At 41.4% G+C, this 23,179-nt stretch overlaps 2 protein-coding genes across 6 annotated transcripts in view; one reads left to right on the top strand and one right to left on the bottom strand.

Annotated features, from left to right (window-relative positions):
• Positions 1 to 417: 417 nt before the first annotated feature.
• ORMDL1 (ORMDL sphingolipid biosynthesis regulator 1) lies at positions 418 to 12,481 on the bottom strand. Of its 2 annotated transcripts, none has more exons than XM_061608221.1 (4): positions 12,108 to 12,481; positions 9,002 to 9,187; positions 5,295 to 5,446; positions 418 to 2,245 (listed from the first exon to the last, which is right to left on the bottom strand). In XM_061608221.1, the coding sequence occupies exons 2-4, from the start codon at positions 9,173 to 9,175 to the stop codon at positions 2,110 to 2,112; spliced, it is 462 nt and encodes a 153-aa protein (XP_061464205.1). In that variant the 5' UTR covers positions 9,176 to 9,187; positions 12,108 to 12,481; the 3' UTR covers positions 418 to 2,109. The 2 variants fall into 2 exon arrangements, with proteins under 2 accessions (XP_061464205.1, XP_061464206.1); XM_061608222.1 differs by lacking the exon at positions 12,108 to 12,481 and adding an exon at positions 11,927 to 12,047.
• The window catches only part of PMS1 (PMS1 homolog 1, mismatch repair system component), a 77,667-nt gene continuing 66,600 nt past the window's right edge, over positions 12,113 to 23,179 (top strand). For 2 of the 4 annotated variants that reach the window (XM_061608218.1, XM_061608215.1), the window contains exons 1-2: positions 12,113 to 12,409; positions 18,213 to 18,366. In XM_061608218.1, coding sequence (XP_061464202.1) covers positions 18,235 to 18,366 — 132 coding nt within the window. In that variant the 5' untranslated portion in view covers positions 12,113 to 12,409; positions 18,213 to 18,234. Of the gene's footprint in view, positions 12,410 to 16,217; positions 16,314 to 18,212; positions 18,367 to 23,179 lie in introns of all 4 variants that reach the window. The other 2 variants (XM_061608216.1, XM_061608220.1) reach the window with 2 other exon arrangements.

The following is a 23,179-nucleotide window of genomic DNA, read 5'->3' as shown; positions in this document are numbered from 1 at the left end:
TGCAACTGAATGTTTTCCCCCTCCCCTCCCCTCCCCTCCCCTCTCTTTTCTGGGAGTTCCAAGCCTCCCAAAGCAGATTTGGAGATAGCACAGAGTGTGCCTGGGGGAGTGGGGGGAGGAGGAGAAAGTCCCACTGTGCTAGCAGTAATTATTGCACTCATGCAATTATTTAGTTGAATGTTGTACTATGTAAATAGGCTGCAGGTGACAGGCTGAAATAAATTGGAGTCAGGAATTGTACTGCAAGTACATGCTGACCCATTATCTTCCTCGCCATATCTGTTAATCAAAGGTGACCATGTTCACATAAGATCAGGTGTCCCTCGTTGTGTAAGCAAGCCTTAACCTGCCAGGTTGGCTTACAGAAGGGAAACAAAAAAAAAGGTGCTTTGATTAATTCATTTTAAAATTAAAGGGTTTTCAGGGCAATTTTTTAATTGGAGTAAACCACAAACCATTTTTGGAAAAAAAATGTCACAGGGTAGACAGAAAACGCTGATCACATCAATGTTTTACATAACTGTAGGAAATGCCTCTTATTCAATTTTTCATACATTTTATGTAGTGTTTCAAACATTACAACTATAATTCTATTTACAAAAGCACAACAATTTGTTATGCCTGCAACCTTTTGGCACAGTACAGTGAACTGCACTTACAATGTTCTATATTGATATGATCAGTCTCAAAGTCATTCATTTTATTAATATAAAACTGATATTTCTAAAAGACATTTTCAGAGACCAATAATAAAGAAAAAGTATAATTTATTGAAAGTAGCCAATAATTACTTTGAGTGCATAATCACTAGTAGCTTGTATTCAAGAGTCACTGTGGGCAGAGAGGGAAAGCTTTACTTACAGTAAGGTACCTCTCCTTGCTGGCAAGTCACAGCCAGTCTCCATTCAACAGGGGAAAACACATGCCTCTTCCTGGGGTTACACAAAATGATTTCTCCAAGAGGTGCTTGCCATATCAGGTTGTATTGTGTATATGCTGATACTACCAAACACTCAAACTAAGATCATAAGCTTTTAAGGCAGAAGATTCTCCAGTTTGCAAAAATTTAATCAGGCTTGCAGTGCGCACTTAATTCTCTTCTGGAAGGCTCACAAATCCAGATCCATGGGGGGGTGGGGGAAGAGAGACAAAGTTTCTCAACTTTAAATGCAGAAAACTGTTGACAACATATTATGCTGTACTTGGTGGCTAAGGTTCCCCATCATGTGAGAATTCCCAGTAGAGTAAAAGGCTAGATACTCTACTGCAGACAGCATTTCTTCCAACAGAAATAGGCTCTCACTTTTTTGCGAGCCATCTCTTTTAATTAACCTAGCTATATAAGTAGAGTCAAACAGAGGAACACAGTTCTACATTTAAAAGATTGGTTTATAGTTTAGATACTCTGGACATTTTAGAATAATCAACTTTGGAAAACAAGTAAAAGTATTATTGATTGGTTTAACTTTGTATGAAAGAGATTGTAAAGCTGACATATAAGTCCCTGAGTTTTGACATCTAAAACTGGAGAAATCATTATGGTTAAAGGTCCCATGAGTAGATAAGGCATGAAATCCATTTCAACCGAGTCACAGCAACTTGCTAGTTTAATATTAGTCTTGCAACCCCTGCAGCTGGACAGAAAATCCTGGCTCTGGAAATAGCAAAAACAAGAACCACCCAAAAAAAGCAGTAACTGGCTACTTTACAGCATTTAAACCATACTCAGCTCTGAAAATGGAGAATTGGGACATTGGCCCTCTTCCTCCTAATGCACTTTGCATTATCACAGCTGGCTTATTTGTGAAACATTATGCCAATGTTTCAATCAAATTATTCTCTTTTTACAGCTCATTTATGTTAGCTTGGCATATACCCTGTCAATGCGCCTAATATAATAGAACTAGGCCTGCCCAGCTCCTTATGGAAAGCTTGTCCTCTGAAGATATACCACTTCAGTTTGATACATCTTCAGAAAGTCTATTCCTCTCCCACACTGCTTTGAAAAAATAGCATACATCTTGAGAGTAGAAAATCTTCCTTCCACCAATGAAAACAAACAGCCATGCTGTGTTTTGGTCAGATTGCTCTTAGTTTGATATCTCCTGCTTAATACTTGTTGATTCCAAAGATTCTGACTCCATGCAGCTGTGGCAACTTGGGAATAAGTACACTCAAGAGAGAAACAGTGTTTAAGATGAAATGTGCTGGATCATATTTTGTGTAGAAGCTTGCCAAGAAATACCTGCAGAATAAGAAAGGGCAGAGTTAATACAAAGATAATGTTGCAGGCCAGGGCAGAAGGAAATAAAGTTCTTTTTAATAAAGGATATTTATAAAGCTGCAACTTCAGAATTTACAACTAGTTCAAGAGAAAGGATCAGCAAAAAATCTGTGTCTGTTACAAAATATTTCCAACAGCAGAAATTCCAGCAGTTTTGCAAGAGGTGAGACGTTTGTTATGTGGCCTGCAACACAATTAGCATCTACTAATTGACCTTTAAAGGAACTTGATGAGCCTAAGTGAGCAGTTTTGTAAAATCAGAAAAGGATCTGGGGTCTGAAAAGCACTTACTGAATCCTAAATTAAACTGCCCAGAGAGCTTCGGCTATGGGGCGGCATATAAATACAATAAATAAATAAATAAATAAATTAGATTATGAAAGGATACAAGTTTTATAACCTTGGTGAAAAGCACTGGAGCAAAGGTGGGCACAATTGTTAGACAAACTGCTTTTGAAATGCGCTTTTGAAAGTTTGCTACTGTAGTTTAGTTGGTTTACAGCCAGTTCAACTGGAAAAGTTACAGATGCCACAGTTAACTTTTATCTGTGCAGTCTGCAGATTGCAAATATTTGGTCATTCTATTGTTGCAGCTCACTTTACTATAAGAACTGTGTTAATTAACAGGAATTTCAGTAGTCTTTTTCAAACATAAAAAATGGGAGTACAGCTTTGTTTATTAAAAACACAGTACAAAAGTTGATAGGTCAATGTCATCTTTCTTGCAACAAGCATGTTGGATGAGCAAACACTTCTGAGTATTGTGATTTCCCCCCTCCAGTTTCCAATAAAGGAAATTGCATTCATATTGCAATGCAGTTTAGTTGAAGACTTAAGGTAGTTTCTCTCGCACACTCTAAATTTTGCAGAGTATTTTGCTATAATTTTGTTTAACTAGACCCACTGTGCTGCATCGGAAAGGTATACTTTGGTCACACAATTTAAATTACAGGTTATCTCTGTTTGACTTCAAACAGTTTTTTAAGTTTCAACACTTGTAGCTTGAATAACATCTTCCTGAAGATTACTCATGACACTTTTTCTAACTAAAGTGCTGCTCATTGAGCAGAGATGCTAAATGACCTAATTTCACTGAAAGCAGTGAAACTTCTGAACAAGTGTATATACCAGAATCAGTCAAAGTGTTTTTATTAGTCTTATACATGATAAACATTTTCCTCCTCAATGGAATAAGAGATTCCTGAAGTTTACCATTCTGCAATATAAGAGTTTGGCACAATCCAGCCAAAAATAGCATTTTGACATTCCTCTGTGTTCAAGAGGTGTAAGTATCTCAAATTTGGCTGAATTATGCCCTTAGTATGAAGTACTTTTTCCAAGTGTCATATATAACACCTCAGAAATCATTACAACTATTGGGTTGGCAGGTAAAGGGGTGGGGATACCGAGAGACCTGGTTTGATTATCACCACTCAGCAGGTTTCTAGGTGAGCGAAGAGTTGAACAGGAGACTTTGAACTCATACCCTTTGCTACTATACTACACTAACTGAAAGCCAGCAGTCTATTGCAGGTATTTCAGGTCCTTCCGTAATACATACAAAATATGAAGGGGCCAATGGGCAAATGCATTCCTTAGTATACTTCATGGGCTAAAGAGTACCACCTAGCGATGTGAAGGCCCACAAAAAAACCCAGAAAAAATTGGGGAAAATGTGTCGTCCCCCCCCCCCCCAGTTTTTTCTGGGCCTTCACATCTCTACTAGTACCTTGCTTGTTTCAGAATATAGATGTTGATACAAGATTGACAGAGTGCCCACAGCATATCCTTAACACTTGTTAACATTAGAAAGTTAGGCTAATAAGCCTGTGGAAAGTTTGACTCTAGTTTAGAACACCATGAGTGCATGTTGCATTAATTTAGTCAGAAATGAAGGATTAAAGAGGGAAATTTAATTGTCTTCACGCCACAGCACGTGCTTGTATGGAGGTAAAGAATAGCAATAAATTTGTGTTTCCAAGCAGCCAAACAGAAAAAAATGAGTTCTAACATGTACAATATGTGGCAAACTAGTTTTTACTTACAAGAACATGCAAGCAGTTCCTTTAGTCTTATGGCCCAAGAGGCAGAAGGGTTTTTTTTAGAATAGAGTAGGACTTGTGCAGTGCAATCTGATGCATATTTACTCAAAGATAAATTCTACTAGTTTGATAGGGTTTACTTCCAAGTACGTCTGCTATACTATTATACTGAGGAGTGCAACATTTCAGCTGTTAGGCATGTAGTAAGCCTTCAGAACTGCCACAACTCTTAATTGGTATTCTCAGTTGTATCCAATGCTACTGTTGCATGAGCAGAACAGACTTCTGCTCAAGCTACAGGATTTTCCTTTCACCTTCTCCTCCCTGCACACCCTAAAAATCTGCTCTGAAGGGTTGGGGGGGGGTCTCTGGAACACAAATTGGTGGCATGTTGGGGGCTGCAGGGGGAAGGAGAATAGGCGAAGTCCTGTTCCACAAATGAAACTTCACTCATGCAACGTTGGATACAACCCTGTGTTTTTAAAGACCACTAAAGTTAATTTTAATGTACCATGTAAGTAAGTTATTTTTTATATTTTAAGTACTGATTTGGGATATATCTTGGGACTGCAATTTTATAACCACTTCCCTGAGAGTAAGCACTATTGAACTCAGTGGGATTTACTTCTGAGTATACATGTAAAGGATTGCAGTGTAAAGTCAGGAAGTTTTATAGCAAACCAAATAAATCCTCCTTGTAAAACGTAAAGTTATCTTGTAGTATTATGATACCAGTTAAGAAATGCAAACTATTTCAGAACCATAGGTGAGATACTGACATGTACTTTCGTATCTTGCCTCCTTGAAAAACACATCTTAACCTGCAGACACATGAATGATAAAACATACCCTATGTGTCCCAAATATCAGATTTTACACATGAAGCTACCCTGTGCGGTTCTGATTTGCTACATGAAACATTACTGTTTGAGAACACAAGTACTGCCATAGTTGAACTTCAAACCTACAAAATAATTGGAGATATTGTGAAGAATTTTCGTGAAGATGTACACTGCACACCGTAGTCCAGTTGCTCCCAGTGCGTCAGCAGTCTTGCTTTACCTTGGTCAGGTGTTTCAAAAGGTGTTCCTTTTACTGCATGCAAAAATACATACATTCCCTGTGAGAAAAAAAAGAGAGAAGCACAAGTTACGTTATTATTATTATAACCCGCACAGAAGCTCAGTGAGAAAGGATCCTGTAACGTTAAGCATTACTATTGAACTAAAATAGGAATTTGTTCAGTGTTTACACATGCTTGATAAATGATTAGACAGGAATGCTAATTGTCATTAAACAATAAATAGATGAATCTGACATTTGTCCTAGGTGGCAGCTCTCCCAACCACACCCCATTAGCTTATTTTGGAGAAATTTGAAGATTATTGTTAAAGAAATAGACTGCTTGACTTATCTCAGAAATCTAGAACAGGAGTGGCTAATCCCCAGCTCAAGCAAATTTTTCTAGTCCCCAAGGCTCCATTGATTTTGGACAGTGGTAACTAAAAGAAGAAATAAGACCTAGCACTGGGTAGGGGTGGGGGAGTTTAAAGCTTTCTACTCAAAACACCCTAATGGAGCTCCAGGTTTCTAGTCATCTGCTTGATCATTCAATAAATGGGGAGGGGGGGCGATAATCTCCTAACCAAAGCTGATCTGGCACAGGAAGGCTGTGTGTAAGAGGTGGCTGCACCCACTAGATATGCAGTCTCTAAAGGATCGGCCAAGGGCGAATGTGGCCCTTGAACCAAAAAAGGTTAACTACCTGCACTTAACTTACCAATAGCTAAAGGCCATGGCAGTATGAGATGGTCCCTAAATCTTCATCCTAATGACCATTTTCCCAACCACCAGCCACTGTTTTGTACCCACCTAAGGCAGGGACCCAAATATGAATTTGCTGCTGTGGCCCCTCCAAATGGAACTTCCTTTCTCCATATTGGTTGCTTCTTTTTCACCATCAACATGAATTCAAAAACTATTTCCTCTGAGGCCCTTCTCCAGGTCCCCCTTCTGAGGGAGGCTTGGAGGGTGATGACAAAGGAGAGGACCTTTTCAGTTGTGGCTCCCCATCTGTAGAATATGCTCCTTAGTAAGATCCAGCTGGCGTCTTCATTGTCATCTTTTTGGCACCAGGTAAAGATGTACTTTTTCTCCCAGGCATTTGAAATAATGAGATGTTTTGTTTTAATATGCTGCCAAACCTTCCTGTGGCTGTGTGTGGGTGCTATTGCTATTATTTTGTTGTTATTGCTATGTTTTATAGCATTTTTTTGTTTTTGTTTTAACATTGTGGAAGTTGCTTGGGGAACTTTAGGCACCCAACGACTAATAAATCTAATAAATAATAATAATAAGTAATTTTAATTAAACAACTGTTTTTAGGGATAGCACTGGTGTTATTTTCTTTGAAAAAGAGGAAAGGAAAAGATAGGCTGTAAACTGGTATTTGAAAGTAATGATTTTATGAATAATACCCAGTGTGTTTCTGGTTCTTTGTGTCTTATTTTAGTACTGTAAAGACAGCTTACTTAACAGTATTTCTCCTCTTTATACCCGCAAGTTAATTAAGGACAAACAATATGCAAATTATTTGCAGTCCAATATCTCACATTTCTTCCTTATGGCCCCAAACTGAACAACTTCCCTGCTCCTGTATAAAGTATGTCACAAACCAACACTTCAATTTTAGAAGCAGCATTAATACTGGCCAGAAGTAATTCATCACAGAGCTGAGATATTTTCTAGCTAGAGCACTTTCTTTAATTTTCCTAAAGATGCCTCCTGTGTTAGAAGTCATACATTTGACTCCTTAAATGTGACGTTTAAGACATATCAAATAAGAAGCCACTATGGTTTGCTGGTTAGCTTTAATCAACCAAATGTCTTCCTGCATAAAATTATTCAGAAGGCTGCATGCATCAGGAAGTTTCTTAGTGCTTTCTGGGATCTGAGGTGGCATATTGTTGTTCCATGGAAATATTGTAGTCATGCCATTCCTCATTAAGATATTACTGCATGCTGACATATAGTACTAAACAACAGTAAAATAGCTTGCAAAATTAAAGTATGCAGTCGTACTCAAGAATGAAAACTCATCTGCTTGCAGCCCGATCCCATATACTTGGCAATACTGAGTTCAGTGAAACTTACTCCCACAAGAGTGTTCACAGATTTAATAGCACTTTCTATTCTCAGAGTGGTTTAACAATCAATCCCTCTTCCCAGGGCTCTGGGAACTGTAGCTCTGTGAGGGGAAGAGGTGTCAACTCTCAGCACCCTTAACAAGCTACAGTTCACAGGATGCTTCAGGGGAAGCTGTGACTGTTTAAAGTGGCATGATATTGCTTTGTGTATTGTATATACTGTATTTATTTATTTATTTAATTTCATTTATATGCCGCCCTAAGCCTGACGGCTCTCTGGGCGGTGTACATAAGGGATAAAAACAGCACAATATATAACTACAATAAATATAATAAAGTCAAAAACCAAAAACAAACAAACAACAAGAAAAAGCAAACAGCATCATAATACAACACTAAAAGTATAGTTAAAATACACTTTAAAAACAGATTAAAATACACTTTAAAATGCCTGGGAGAATAAAAAGGTTTTCACCTGACGCCGAAAGGATAGCAGCGTCGGCGCCAGGCGCACCTCATCGGAAACACTGTTCCACAATTCGGGGGCCACCACCAAAAAGGCCCTAGATCTAGTCACCACCCTCCGAGCTTCTCGTATTGTATTGTGCAGATGGGGCCCTAGACTCCTCTTTCCCACATGAGGTAGGATATGCACAGTGCTGCTTTTCATCTGACCAGCACTGCTCAATGGATTTTGCTTTGGAGAATATGCTGGACAGTGCAGAAAGAACATGCAACAAGTTGTGCTCTGCTTACGTTTTGTCTAAGAGATGCCCTTTCCATCAGAGATTACCCCAGGGCCCCGTTATCTTCAGAGATCTCTTCAGAAGTCTCCCATTCCTCCATGGGAAAGCCACTCACCTAGGTTTGTTGAGCAGGCTGGCTCGTTTAAAAGCAGTGTGGAAATTTCTTTTCATGGAGTGGCTAAGCGCCTACTTCTTTAAGAAATAGGAGATGTCCCCAGAAGCCCCTGTAGCCATTTTTGAATGGAGGGACACATGCTAGCTAGTCAGAAGGGAAGTTGCCCAAGGATTCTTGAAGGACTTGGGACTTTGCCTGGCCAAGCAGTTGGGGATGGCAGGTAATGTCATCACCAAGAGGGGAACTACAACCCTCAAACAGTTTAGCCGGAAAGGTTATTGCTGCACTAGAGGTCTGAAAAACAACTTTTAAATGCATCAAGGGTTTTTGGATGATCAGGTGTTTTAAATGGCAATATGAATATTTCTAATGTTTAGTTTTATTTAATAAACCAACCCATGTCTTTGGGTATGTTAGAGATCCAAATAAAATGCTATCATTTTGTACCCAAACTCAGTGAAATTTGAGTTTTTATTTATCCATCTCTCATTAGCCATCAAATAAGCAATGTTCTTGTTAATTAAATGATTTACTCTAATTACATTTCTGTTTTACCAATTTCAAGACAGTTGGCAGCCTCAACAGTTATCTGGGAAAACTGCCTTCTCTTGCCTCTACCTGGGAATACATTTCAGTCCTCTCTCTATGTTGTAATGTAGGGTACTTACCAAATTGTGAATAACATTGGTTAATGTCCAGGCAACTGGCACACTGAAGAAAGGAATGCTGAGCAAGACAATATGAAGCAAGCCAACTCCAAGAGCATATGTCAGCCACATTCCTCTGCTGTTCATTACTCTCGTATTGGGATTAACTTCACTGTGGGCCACCCCAACATTCATTTTTATATTATTCTGAAAAGTAATATTGCAGAAGAAAAGTATGCTTTCAGGAATATTCATCATATTCTATATACCACTGGCTGACTGGGCATGGTCATTACAAGTAATTACTGCACAAAACTCCTTTAGCATCTTACAGGTTAAAACGACACATAGTATTCCAAATTCATGTTTCAGAAACTTCTAGTTTGCTTTTGTTGTGCTGCAGAATCGCATATAGCAACAGTATTTCCATTTTTACAAAGAGACCTGTCCTTACCCAGGAGCAATGTTTGTGGCTCACCCTATAGGAGGTGTATGAGTTGAGAAACACTTTAGTTTCCACAGACTATTATTAACATTTTGTTTGCCTTCAAGGCAACAAAAATTCTACACATGCATACACCTCCCCCCTCAAACAAAAGGTTAACACTGATGGAAGTTAAAGAAGCTTTTCAATAATTTGTTAGCAGTCGGTTTTAGAAGTTATTGCAATCTTATACAATCATAGCCAGTTGCAATTTTACGACTTTCCATAATAAATTTCCCTCCCCCCCATCTCCCCAAAAAGAACACAGCTTCACAACACTATTCCAGAGACAGGAGAAGTCAATTCCGTAATCAGAAATACTCAGAATTTAAGTGTAAAATGTCAACTGTAGTTAACATCATGCAAACATGAGGCTTAAAAGTCACAGGCTGAACTGAAGCAATGCTTATTTTAATACATTGTAACATAAAACCAGTCACAGAATTCTGTATACATCAAAAGGCCATCTTAAGAATAGCCAGGTAGCTAGTACTTCTCAGAATATCATTTGTAGATTTGTTCATATTTTGGATGAAAGGAGAGAGTGAAAGATTATCAATTTCCTAAAACTTTTTTTAAAATACAAATTGCAGTTGCATCTTCTCAATAATAGGAACCAGAATTTTGTAATTCAAGAAAAATGTAGCTAATACTAAGAATGAAGACAATTTACATTAACAGGGTATGTTACATATTGGGACTATGTGAAAAACCCATTTTAGGCTGCGATCCTATGCACCTACCTAGAGGTGAACTTATTTCCAAGTAAGCACAAAGGACTGTACTGCCAGCTTTTTAAAAAAAAGTTGAAGGAGGTGTGAAAATTGGAGGGAGAAATATCAATAATTTAAGATATGCAGAGAATACCATACTACTAGCAGAAACCAGTAATGATTTGAAATGAATGCTGTTGAAAATTTAAGAGGAAACCACAAAAACAGGACCACAGCTGAACGACAAGAAGACTAAAGTAATGACAACAGAAGATTTATGTAACTTTAAAGTTGACCAATGAGGACATTGAACTTGTCAAGGATTATCAATACTGTGGCACAGTCCTTAACCAAAATGGAGACAATAGTCAAGAAATTAGAAGGCTAAGACTGGGGAGGGCAGCCATGAGAGAATTAGAAAAGCTCCTCAAATGCAAAGCTGTATCACTGAACACTAAAGCCAGGATCATTCAGACCATGGTATTCCCGATCTCTATGTATGGATGTGGAAATTGGACAGGGAAAGGAGAAGAGAAAAATCAACTCATTTGAAATGTGGTAGTGGAGGAGAGCTTTACAGACACCATGGACCGCGAAAAAGACAAATAATTGGGTGTTAGAAGGCCAAACAAGAGATGGATTGATTCCATAAAGGAAGCCACAGACCTGAACTTGCAAGATCTGAATGGGGTGGTTTATAACAGATGCTATTGGAGGTCTTTGATTCATAGGGTTGCCATAAGTTGTAATCGACTTGGAGGCACATAACAACAACATGACTCCTCTAGTTATCCTTTTGTGTTTTCCTTAAAATAACTGAAACAAATGCACAACTAGTGAAGGAGACCTCCTTGAAACTAATCCTTCATTAGGCTCTGGTCCTCAAGATATGTGCATTCCCACCCACCTTATTGGACCAAATTATAATGCTATTTAATGTAAATCATCAGGACAGGAAAAAACTGAACAGCTATTATTTCCACAGCTATGGGAGTATGATCCTCAAGACAAAGTAGCCTAGGACCCAAGTTGTATCAGTATATAGATAATAGGCTTAGGGAATTATATAAACTGCACTTACTTGAAAGTTAATGACTGTCTAAGTAAATTAATTGACCCTCACCTAGAATTAAAACTGGATCTTAAGCATACTTCTGAGTTAAACAATTTTAGGACTGAACTGGTTATGTTTGGGGTGCTAGCCCCACTAAAATCAATGGCAGCGTGGTTTAATAGCAAATATACCGGTACGTTGCTAGTAAATATAAAAGAAAACTGAGAACTCAGATTTTTATCTGCGTTATTAAATTTGTATGCCTTAAGGTGCACTTCACCTTGCAACAGGCTACGGATACAACTACGCCTCTCCCAAAGGGGTATGGAATAGAATCCATCGTTCCCTCCTTCACAGTTTACGTACCACTGTGTGGAGAACAAAACTGTTCACATGTAAGCAAATAACTCTCCGGCTTTGCATAGGTAACGCTACTTTTGCTAGCAACATTCGTCCATTTGTGTCAGAACGGTCTGCATTTATTTCTTCACGTCTCCAACACCATCAGACCGACATACAATCATGGCAGATACGTGGCCTCAACAACAGAAATGACGACAGCTAACGGAAGACCTTTTGTTTCGAAACAGAGAGCACAGCACGCCTTTCAAAAGGAAGAACTGATCATAGACATTATTATTACTTAAAAAAATTAAGTACCAGCGATGGCAGAAGAAAGAGGCCTTCATTCATACCTAATACACTGCAGCACTATAAGGGTTCTGCGTTACTGCTTTGTTCTCCGAACCGTGCAGGCGCCTTTGTGTTTGCGCACAGAGCTCTCGCCACGCACACCAGTTGCATAATTACGGCAGCCCATAACGCATATACATACACTCACTCGCCCCCACCTTAACAGCGTGATTTCACACTCACCGGGGGGTCGGGGGGTCGGAGGAAGAGCCCGCTCAGCTACCGAAGGGCCTGATCCAAAACCTTCCCCTCCTGCTGTCCACCGTGGAACGTTGCCCTGTGAACCGACGAAGCAGGTGATTGGCTAAAGATTAGCTCCACCCACTATGCCCCCTTCTCCTTCAGTCGGCTCACACGGAAGAGAAGCTGTTTCTACACAGACGCGGGGCTTGGAGCGTCCTGTTCCTAGATGAGAACGAAGAGCAGAATAAAACCGGGACTCTCTTGGTGCAGCGCGGTAGACTACCCTGATCGCTCCGGAGCAGGTAGCATCGGTTTAATGATTTGCTTTTGCAGTGAGACTCTGTTTAAGGCAGTCTCCTTGCCTTCCTCGTGGTGTCGTGCTTCGGTGCTGTATTGCACTTTGATAGGCCTGCTAGGTCACGTGAATCGGAAAGACCGGCTTGACCGCCTAGCGCTGGACGGAAACAAACTAAGAAGTTGAGGCTTGAAATTATGAAGAATGTAAAAGCTTTCTGAGGCTGATTTAGAACCTGCTAAGTACTGTGAACGAACAACAACAACCATCGTTGCCATTTTATTTTCTTATTGAAGGACGGGGGGGGGGATAGTGTGCAAGTTCCAAATTACTAACTTGATGTATCTGATACAGTTGCCACTTGGCCAAAAAAAACAAAAAAGACACACCACATTCAGTGTGTTTATATTCGGAACGTCGCAGTATGTTTTGGCTTCTTTCCTTACTGGATTAACAGCCCAATCATAAGAATGTTTAGTAGGGACCCACTGAACGCTCTGGGTCTTACTTCTGAATAAACTTGCCTAAGTTCCCTGCACGATACCACTTTTTAGTTGTGCATGAACTGGATATGTTATTGATTCTCAACCCAATTTTATGAAGAATTGGACTCGCTGAAATTGTTCTGCAGAAGATTTGGTTGTAAGACTGCAGTCCTAAACGCACTTGTCTGGAAATGAGATCCCCTGAACAGCGTGAGGCTTACTTTTGAGTAAGCATGGATCGGATTGGGCTGAATATCATCTTGCCAGTGCTGATTTTCATCTTGGGCAGTAAGGAGTTCCGTACATTATAAAGCAGGAGTGGCTAACTTGTAGTCTTCCAAATGTTGTTGGATTACAAATCCCAACAGCCCTTGCTGGAATGATGGTGGAAGTTGTAGTCCGGCAATATCTGTTTGTTTATTAAATTTACATCCTGTCCTTTCTCCCAAAGGAACCCATGATGCCAGACACACAAGCTGTAAAACACCTTAAAACATCTTAAAAACAATTCCAATACAGATGCAGGCGGGGGAAATTTCTACTTGTTATAAGAGGAAGGTCTTCAGTAGGCACTGAAAAGACAACAGAAACTGCACCTGTCTAATATTTAATGGGAGAGAAATCCAGAGCGTAGGGGCCACAGCAATAAAGGCCCAATTTTTATATCGTGTGGAGTGGACCTCCTGAAAAGATGGTATCTGCAGGAGGCTCTCACGTGCAGAGCATGGTGATCGATTTGGTATATATGGGGTGAGACTATCAGGTATCTAGGGGGCCAAAGTTTCACCACCCTTGTGCTATAGCAGTGCCAGGAGTTTGGGCAACTCCTGTGCATCAGTGCAGTTATCTTGAGTTGAAGGCCTTGCAAGGCCCAGTTTTACAAGTATGCAGCAAAGGGGCATGGCATGAAGGACACAGAAGCCACAGGGGGAGTTTGTATCCTCTTCACAGTGCCAGGTTTAGACTCCTGCTTTACAGGTTTAGGCTGTGCTGCAAACCATAAGACTAATGACAAAACACAACCGCACAGGGCAGTGTGCACACATTCTTCTTTAAACACACAAGTGCCACACTTAAGAACCATCTGCCTGGATGAGGCCAAAGGCCCATCTAGTCCAGCATTCTGTTCTCACAGTGCCCAATCAGGTGCCCGTGAGAAGGCTACAGGTATGATCTGAGTGCAACAGCACTCTCCACTTGCGATTCTCAGCAACTAGTGTTCAGAGGCATGCTGCTTTTCATAATACATTTCCTGACATCTTCCTAGTCATCCTTCCATAGTGCCCAAATGCCTCCTAGTAGACCGCTTCCCTGAAGACATCTCATGGAACAACCCCCCACCCACTTTTTGCAAGAAAACCCAACATTACACCACTCCCATACAGCATGTAGGCTTAATAGCCTCAATATGAAATCTCCTGATTTAGATGGAATAGAGAGGTAGAGCTGGGTGTCGTCTGCATATTGATGGTACTCACTCCAAGTCTCCTGATGATAGCTCCCAATAGCTTCATATAGATGTTAAATAGCTTGGGGGACAAGATGGAACCCTGCAGAACGTGGCAGGATAATTCCCATGGTGCTGAACTGTAGCCTCCCGTAACTATTTTTTGGAAGCTGCTCTGGAGATATGAGCAGAACCGCTGAAGCACAGTGCCCCCAACCCCCACCTCCTCGAGATGTTCCAGAAAGATGCCATAGTCAACAGCATCAAAGCCGATCAAGGAGCAGGGTCACATTCCCCGTATCTCTCTCCTGACAGATGTCATCAATCCAAGTGACTAAGGCAGTTTTGCTGCCATGGCCAGGCCTGAAGCCAGACTGGAACGGATCCAAGTAATCAGTTTCCTCCAAGCATGGTTGAAGCTGGACTACCACCACCACCTCAAGCACCTTGCCCAAAAGAGATATTTGGGAATACATGGTCAAACTTGCCAATTTGATCAGAGGAAGAGAGAGAGAACAAAATTATTTGTTTATATGAAAAGGGGACTTTGTTTATTCATTACTGGAATGATAAGATAGAAGATCTGAGGAAAATAGTCGTGACCAGAGATGAAGTTCTAGGCTTAATAGACAAAATAAAAACTGACAAATTGCCGGGACCAGGTGGCATCTGCCTGAAAATTCTCAAAACTCAAATGTGAAGTTGCTGATCTAACAAAAATATGTGACTTGTCCCTCAGATCCGCCTCCATAACTGAGGACTGGAAAGTGGCCAATGTAATGCCAATCTTTAAAAAGGGATCCAGGGGGATCCCAAAAATTACAGGCCTTTTAGCTTAATGTCTGTTTTGGGAAAACTGGCAGAAGGTATTATTAAAGACAAATTAGCCAAGCATATAGAAGAAATAGTCCTGCTGGAGCAGAGCCAGCATGACTTCTGCAAGGGAAAGTCCTGTCTCACTAACCTATTAGAATTTTTTGAGAGTGTCAACAAGCTTATAGATAGAGGTGATCCAGCGGACATAGTGTACTTGGACTTTCAGAAAGCTTTTGACAAAGTGCCTCCCCAAAGATTCCTGACTAAGGTTAGCAGTCATGGAAACAGAAAGCAGAGAGTAGGAATAAATAGACAGTTCTCCCAATGGAGGGTTGGAAAAAGTAGAGTCCCCTGAGGATTGGTATTTGGACTTGTGCCTTTTAACTTGTTCATAAATGATCTAGAGCTAGGGGTGAGCAACGAGGTGGCCAAGTTTGCTGATGATACTAAATTGTTCAGGGTTGTTAAAACAAAAAGGGATCGCGAAGAGCTCCAAAAGGACATCTCCAAATTCAGTGAATAGGCAGTATAATGGAAAATGCAATTAAATGGAAAATGATGCATCATGGGACAAAAATATATATCTTAATTTCACCTATACACTCATGGGGTGGGTGGGTCTAAACTGGCATTGACTGACCAGGACTTCTAGGCTTAATAGACAAAATAAAAACTGACAAATTGCCGGGACCAGGTGGCATCTGCCTGAAAATTCTCAAAACTCAAATGTGAAGTTGCTGATCTAACAAAAATATGTGACTTGTCCCTCAGATCCGCCTCCATAACTGAGGACTGGAAAGTGGCCAATGTAGCTTTTTGGACCAGTGGGCACATTTTGAATTTGAACAGTGCTGTAGGTGCTTGGCACAAAATGGCTGCCATAGCAAAATTAGAGATGCAGATGATGACCCAGTGTGTGTGTCTATGTAATATGTCATCTGAATCCTAAATTGTAGTTAATCTTAACTATGGTTAGTTGAAATAACCCGTCTTTGTAAACTATGATTTGAAGTTGCTTTGTTTCCACTAACCATAATTAAGTTTAACCACACTTTGTCTGCTTTCAGATGACATGGCAAGCCCATTAATCTAAAATGGAAGTAGCCACAGCAGAGGAGAAGTAAGCAAGCCTGAGGCTGCTGTGGTTCAGTCCGCATATAACAGTAAGCCAAATAATAATTTAGCATGAATATGTGAATTTGCCTGCTTCCATAGAGGAGATTGTGGCTTGTTATTCTTCTAGTCCTACTGCGGTGAGCTAAGCCATGGCTTGGTTTAGCATGTCCTCTGAATGCTGGCTCATGGTATGTCTCACTCCAGACAAACCACGAGCTGTAAACAGAATTGTCTAGAGGAGACAAACCATGAGCCTGGGTTAGGACAGCATGCTTAGCCAAACCATGGCTTAGCTCCCAGAAGTGGAGCAGCAGCAAAACCGGAGGAGGAGCAAAGCCAATGCAGTCTCCTCTCTGGGAGCCCATGTGTTTGTGCTAAGTAATGGTTTTGCGTAGTGTGTCATGCAAGCTAGGTCATAGTCTTGTTCTTAGTATCCTAAACCAAAGGTCTCCAAGCTTTTTGGACCAGTGGGCACATTTTGAATTTGAACAGTGCTGTGGGTGCTTGGCACAAAATGGCTGCCATAACAAAATTAGAGAGAGCATAGTCATTGCTGTTCTCCCCCCCCCCCCGTTTGTGTTTATCGTGGGAAGTCAGCTTTGTCCTGCTGGCCCTGATTGTGGAGATACAGCTATTAAAGGCAGAAGAACCCTGTTTTCCCTGGTGCCAATGCTAAACCAAAACCTAGGCTGCCATCCTGGATCCACTCACCTGGGACTAAGCCCCGTGAAACACAAAGAGGCTGCAATCCAGTACATATCTACCTGGGAGTAAGTCCCATTGAACCCAATGGAGTTTACTTCTGAGTAGACATGTATTGGGTTGTGGCCTTACTTCTCAAGTTAACAAGTATACTGTTGTACTGTAAGTTAACTATACTGTGAATTCTAAATGAGTGCTTAGACATCAGTTCTTATAGAGCAGGAGACAGCCCTCAGCCTCTGCAAAGTTTTCACATTTTGCATTTGCCATTTGGGGAGGAGATTCTTTAACATCCACCCACACTTACTGCGTATATGCAGAACTTATAGGGAGTACCTGATATCAGATGAACCCACCACAGGAAAGATGCATCCTGGTTGCTAGGAAAAAAGTAAGGGCAAACTACAGAGATTCCAAGGATTACTAGAAAATAAGACAAGCAGCAAAAGTGCACTGAAGGGGAGGGGAAAACAGCAGCTGTTTAGGACCCCAAAGTTTCCTATTCCCTGGTGTTCAAACAACTCACTTATTAATCACAGCTCTGACTTCCCTCATTGGCTAAAAACTGACAGGCAGGAGCAGCCAGGCTAGTTCATTTCACAGAAATCGTTTGGAAGTGTAGCTGCACAGTTTGCTTCATAACTTTCTTTCTAGGAGGCCTAGAGGCTTACTTTTTTAAAACACAAAGCTCAGAGTCGGAGGCTCCTTTCTGGGGTGCCAGTGAAGGACTTTGTGGGTGCCTTGGTGCCCATGGGTGCTGAGTTGGTGACTCTGTGCTAAACTACGGTTTAGCATTATGTCTGAACTCATCCATTAAGTTTAACAGCTAGCAAAATAACCCAGAGGACTTTGTTCTTAAAATAAATTCTTTTTATTTTTCAGTTCAGTATTGAATATATTCCAACAGTGGGTCTTTGAACCTTTCCCAACTACCCACTTCTATCAAAACCTGAAATAGGGCCCCTTAATATAATGCATATAGAGCATAGTTATATGTCTGTGAAGGGAATTTTTTCCACTAACAATCTCAAATTGATAGCTTCCAACATAAGCTCTGATTGCATTGCGTTGTATAACAGGTATGGAGTTCAGTAAAATGACAGCTGCAATTTATGCTTTCTCTATTTTATATTTTACCCCAGTCACCTCTATACAGAGATGAACAAAGAGTTAAAAACATTAATGTGTTCGTATCCTTTTAAATTGTGGTATTTAAACAAATACATTGAAATTTATTTTTTCAGATCTGATCCTGAAAGCGTAGAAATGAAGCAATTGCCAGCAGAAACTGTCCGACTTCTTTCAAGTTCACAAGTGATAACATCTGTTGTCAGTGTGGTTAAAGAACTGTTAGAGAATTCTTTGGATGCTAATGCAACAAGTGTTGATGTTAAATTGGTAAGTTGTATTAAGCTAAAATTCAAATGAAATATCAATGGGAATACAATAATATTTGTATTGTACGAAGGTGCAAATGCAGTCTTGAATTTTGTATTGTTTGATATATTTATACTTTAATAGTAAGTAAGTTAGTTTATTGTTACTGTCAAAGACCAGCATATAAATATAAGTACACAGTATTAAAACAATAGGACATAATTAAAATTCAAACAACAAAGAAACTAGACAAGCGCCGTTAAAAAACAACAACTCAGTTATAAAATCTTTGAATGATGTTAATTTGTCATTGCTCTCCGACATGTAATGGCTGCTGCACAGAAACTGGCCACTTTAACTGTGACCTGAGAATTCCCATCAGACAAAAGATATTCTAGATAAAATGCATAATCTCTACCTGGCATTTTTGGTAAAATTGGGGTAATGAGAGAAAATTGAACATCTCGATAAAAAGCGCAATAAAGTAGAACATGACCCAATGTCTGTACTTCCCTGGCATCACATGGGCATTCCTGCTCACTATAAGGAGTTTTTAAAAATCTGCCTTCCAAAGCACTGACGGTAAGACATTAAACTTGGTTAGTGTAAACGCTTTTCTAAATTTGCAAATGGTCAGATTAGCCAAATAAACAGCGGATACAAAAGCCCCTATGTTATCTCTAAAATCGGGGTGGGATGCTGCCAACCTTAAATGGTTTTGAAGTTCAATATCCTCAATTCTCTGGAAAATATTAATTGAGCTTTGGTGTAACCTAGCACTAATATGGCAGTAGGAGAAAATCCTAAGTTTAGTCATTTCATATTTATTTACGGAATCACTAAAAACACTTTAAAACATCATACAAACAGACTTTAAAATACATTAAAACAAAACAACTTAAAAACATTTTTTTTAAAGTTTTGAAGACATCTTAAAAAAAGGTTTAAAAACATATTAAAAAGCAATTCCAACACAGAAGCAGGCTGGGATAAGGTCTCAAAAGGTTTGTTGAAAGAGGAAGGTCTTCAATAGGTGCAGAAAAGATAACAGAGATGGTGCCTATCTAATATTTAAGGGTAGGGAGTTCCACAGGGTAGGTGCCGCCACACTTAAGGTCCGTTTCCTGTGTTGTGCAGAATGGACAACCTGATAAGATGGTATTTGCAGGAAGCCCTCACCTGCAGAGTGCAGTGATCGACTGGGTATGTAAGAGATAAGGCGGTCTTTCAGGTATCCTGGTCCCAAGCTGCATAGGGCTTTGTACACCAAAACTAGAACCTTGAACTTGGCCCGGTAGCAAATGGACAGTCAGTGCAATTATTTCAGCATTGGGGTGACATGTTGGCGATGCCCTGTCCCAGTGAGCAGTCTTGCTGCTGTATTTTGCACCAGCTGTAGCTTCCAGACCAACTTCAAGGGCAGCCCCACATAGAGCGCATTACAGTAATCCAGCCTGGAGGTTACCAGTGCATGGACAACAGTGGTCAGGCTATCCCGGTCTGGAAATGGCAGCAGCTGTCTTACCAGCTGAAGCTGATAAAAGGCACTCCCAGCCACTGAGGTCACCTAGGCCTCTAGCGATAAAAATGGATCTAGGAGCACTGCCAGACTACGGACCTGCTCTTTCAGAGGGAGTACGACTCCATCTAAAGCAGGCAACTGACCAATTATCTGAACTCGGGAACGATAAACCCACAGTGCCTCCATCTTGCTAGGATTCAGACTCAGTTTATTGGCCCTTATCCAGCGCACCACCGAGTCCAGGCAGCAGTCCAGGGCTTGCATGACCTCACCCGATTCAGATGTTACAGAGAAATGGAGCTGGGTATCATCAGCGTACTGCTGACACCTCGCCCCAAATCTCCTGATGACCACTCCCAAGGCCTTCATATAGACGTTAAAACAGCATGGGGGACAAGATAGTACCCTGTGGTACCCCACAGCACAGCTGCCAGGGGGTGGAAAGACAATCACCCAATGCTATTCTCTGAAAACGACTCTGGAGATAGGATCGAAACCACTGTAAAACAGTGCCTCCGATACCCATCTCCCCAAGTCAGCCCAGAAGGATACCATGGTCAATGGTATCAAAAGCTGCCGAGAGATCAAGTAAGAATAACAGGGTTGTACTCCCTTTGCCCTTCTCCCGATAAAGGGCGACCAAGGCCGAATCAGTCCCATAACCAGGCCTGAACCCAGACTGGAATGGGTAAAGATAATCTGTTTCATCCAAGTTGCTGTGTCACAACCCTCTCAATCACCTTCCCTAAGGGGGTATTTGCGACCGGTTGGTAATTGTCGCAAACCAATGGGTCCAGGGTGGGCTTTCTCAGGAGCGGTCGGATCACTGCCTCTTTCAGGGCGACTGGAACCGCTTCCTCTTGCAATGATGCGTTGACCACACCCTGTATCCACTCGGTCAAACCCCCTCGGCAAGCTGCAGTAAGCCAAGAAGGGCAAGGGTTGAGAGGACATGTTGCTGGCTGCATCATTGCAAGCACTTTGTCTACATCATCGGGCCGCATCAACTGGAAACCGTTTGCAAGAAGTTGCAGCAGACATTACACTGGACACCTCATTGGGGACTACAGATATGGATGGGGCATCAAGACTGCTACGGAGGCAAGCAACTTTACTCTCAAAGTGCCTTGCAAACAATTCACAGTGTGCCTCTGGAGGGTCTAAGACTTCATTTCGTGGAGTTGATGTCAACAGACACCTGACAATATGGAAAAGCTCCACTGGATGGCTACTTGAGGATGCGATGGAGGCAAAGAAGTGGGCCTCACAGTAGGCACGGTTATGATGTTTTGCCCAATCAGCCTCATGACACGTCTTTCGCCTCTTGCGTTTTAGCCATTGTCCAGCCTGTTTCATTACCTGTAGCTCACTGGTGTACCAAGGTGCTAACCTGGCTCCACAATGCCGGAGAGGGCACTCGGGGGCAACTGTATCAAGAGCCTGATGCACCTTGCTGTTCCACAGCATGACAAGGGCTTCAATAGGGTCACCTCCTCTATCTACTGGGAACTCCCCCAGGGCATTCTTGAATCCTGTGGATTCCATTAGGTCTGAGGGCAGACCATCTTAATCTGTCCACCACCCCTGCAGGGAAGGATCAGAGCTACAAGTCTAAACTTCACCAGGAAGTGGTCTGACCATGAGAGGAGTGGCAGCAAAGAACAAGGTGTAGAGAGCATTGCCCTCGTCTTCTATGGTAATTCACCCCCCCACATGGCTATACTTCTCTCTACCCGCGATCACTGAAATTGGGGTGGCATCACCCATGTCCCTCCTTGCTAAGACTCCTCCTAAACACCTGATATGGACCCAACAAGAGCCCACCAACAAAACCTATCTGAACCAATTATCCCAGTAGGCCTCTGTGAGAATTGGGAACAGAACTTCCACTCAATATTTTTCATACAGGGCCCATCTATTCCCCCTCCTGTCTCATACCCAGGGAGGGCCCGCCTTCTGCCAGTTACAGACTCTCACTCTGAAGGCATCTGGCGACTTTCTCCTCTCATTCAGTTCACTGCACAGGCTCTCACCCTGCACAGGAACTACACCCTCCCCACTACCAATCTCCCCCAGATTGGTTAGGAAAAAAGAACTAAAGAAATCAAAGCAGGTAACATCCTTGTCCTAGGGACTCCCCAAGGCGCAACCTCCTTTGGTGGCCCCCCTTTGGTGGCAACCCCGGCGGCGGCAGATCCACTGCCCAAGGGCAGCCGGGGTTATATGCCCCCTGACCCAGCCAGGAGCTGATGCAAGAGGTTGCAAGATTAACTGCAGCCTCTCTCTAGAGCCAGGGTCAGGCAGGGAGTCCCAGTCCTTGCAGCACTTACCAGGGACATCAGCTGTCTCAAAAGACAGCAACCCAGAGGAGCAAGCAGCAAGCACCCAGATGCTCAGAGACTCACTCCAAGGGCAGGGACTTCTTCAGTTCCCCCCAGCGCTGCAGCTGTTTAATGTCTTTTTCCATTTTGACTGGAAGGCTTCAGTTAATATGAGTGGAGCCAGTGCCACAGGTGAGAAAACAACATTTTTAACCAAAAATTAATATTTCACATCCATATGCAGGCCTTTATTGAAATTATCCCTACCTCTGATCATATAATTGCATTAGGCACTCAACTCGGAATAACAAATATTGATGTCAGAAATTTGGTTTGCACAGTTTCAAAGGGGTTATGGTTGTTGTACACACATAACTGTGAGCTGTACAACATCTGCGGTATAACTTTAGCAACAAAAACCTGAATGACAGCTGGAATATGCTGCCCCCCTTTGATGTAAAAGAAAGAGAGGAGATCCTTTCCTCTGCACATTTGCAATGGCATATTTTACTTGAGGTCTCCACGTTCCTGATGAGTCAAATGTCATTCCTAAATACCTACAAGTTGTTGCCTGTTCAATTGTGTGATCATTTATCTGCCATTAGTGCTTTACCCTCTTCCTGGTAAAGACCGCAACCTTGGATTTATAATAATTAATTACCAATAGTTCATTTTTGCAGTAATTATCTAGGGCGCTCATCAAGTGTCTGAGACCAATACTTGTCAATGATAAAAGAGCCACATCATCTGCATAACAAAGGATAGACAAAGGTCTGTTTAACAATCTAGGTTGGTGAGAGCATACCAGTGCTAAACTTTTCACCAAGGAGTTAATATAAAAGTTAAACAGAGTGGGGGCTAGGATGCGTCCCTGTTTAACTCCCTTGAAAGTGGGAATAGGCTCAGACAGATGACCAGCACTGTTACATCTTACCTGTAATCAAGTATTTTCATATAGTCACCATATGAATATTAGTAAATGTCTATCAAT

Source organism: Rhineura floridana, chromosome 2 (genome assembly GCF_030035675.1).
Source record: "Rhineura floridana isolate rRhiFlo1 chromosome 2, rRhiFlo1.hap2, whole genome shotgun sequence".
NCBI classification, from domain to species: domain Eukaryota; kingdom Metazoa; phylum Chordata; class Lepidosauria; order Squamata; family Rhineuridae; genus Rhineura; species Rhineura floridana.
This window is presented reverse-complemented; position numbering and strand designations above follow the sequence as displayed.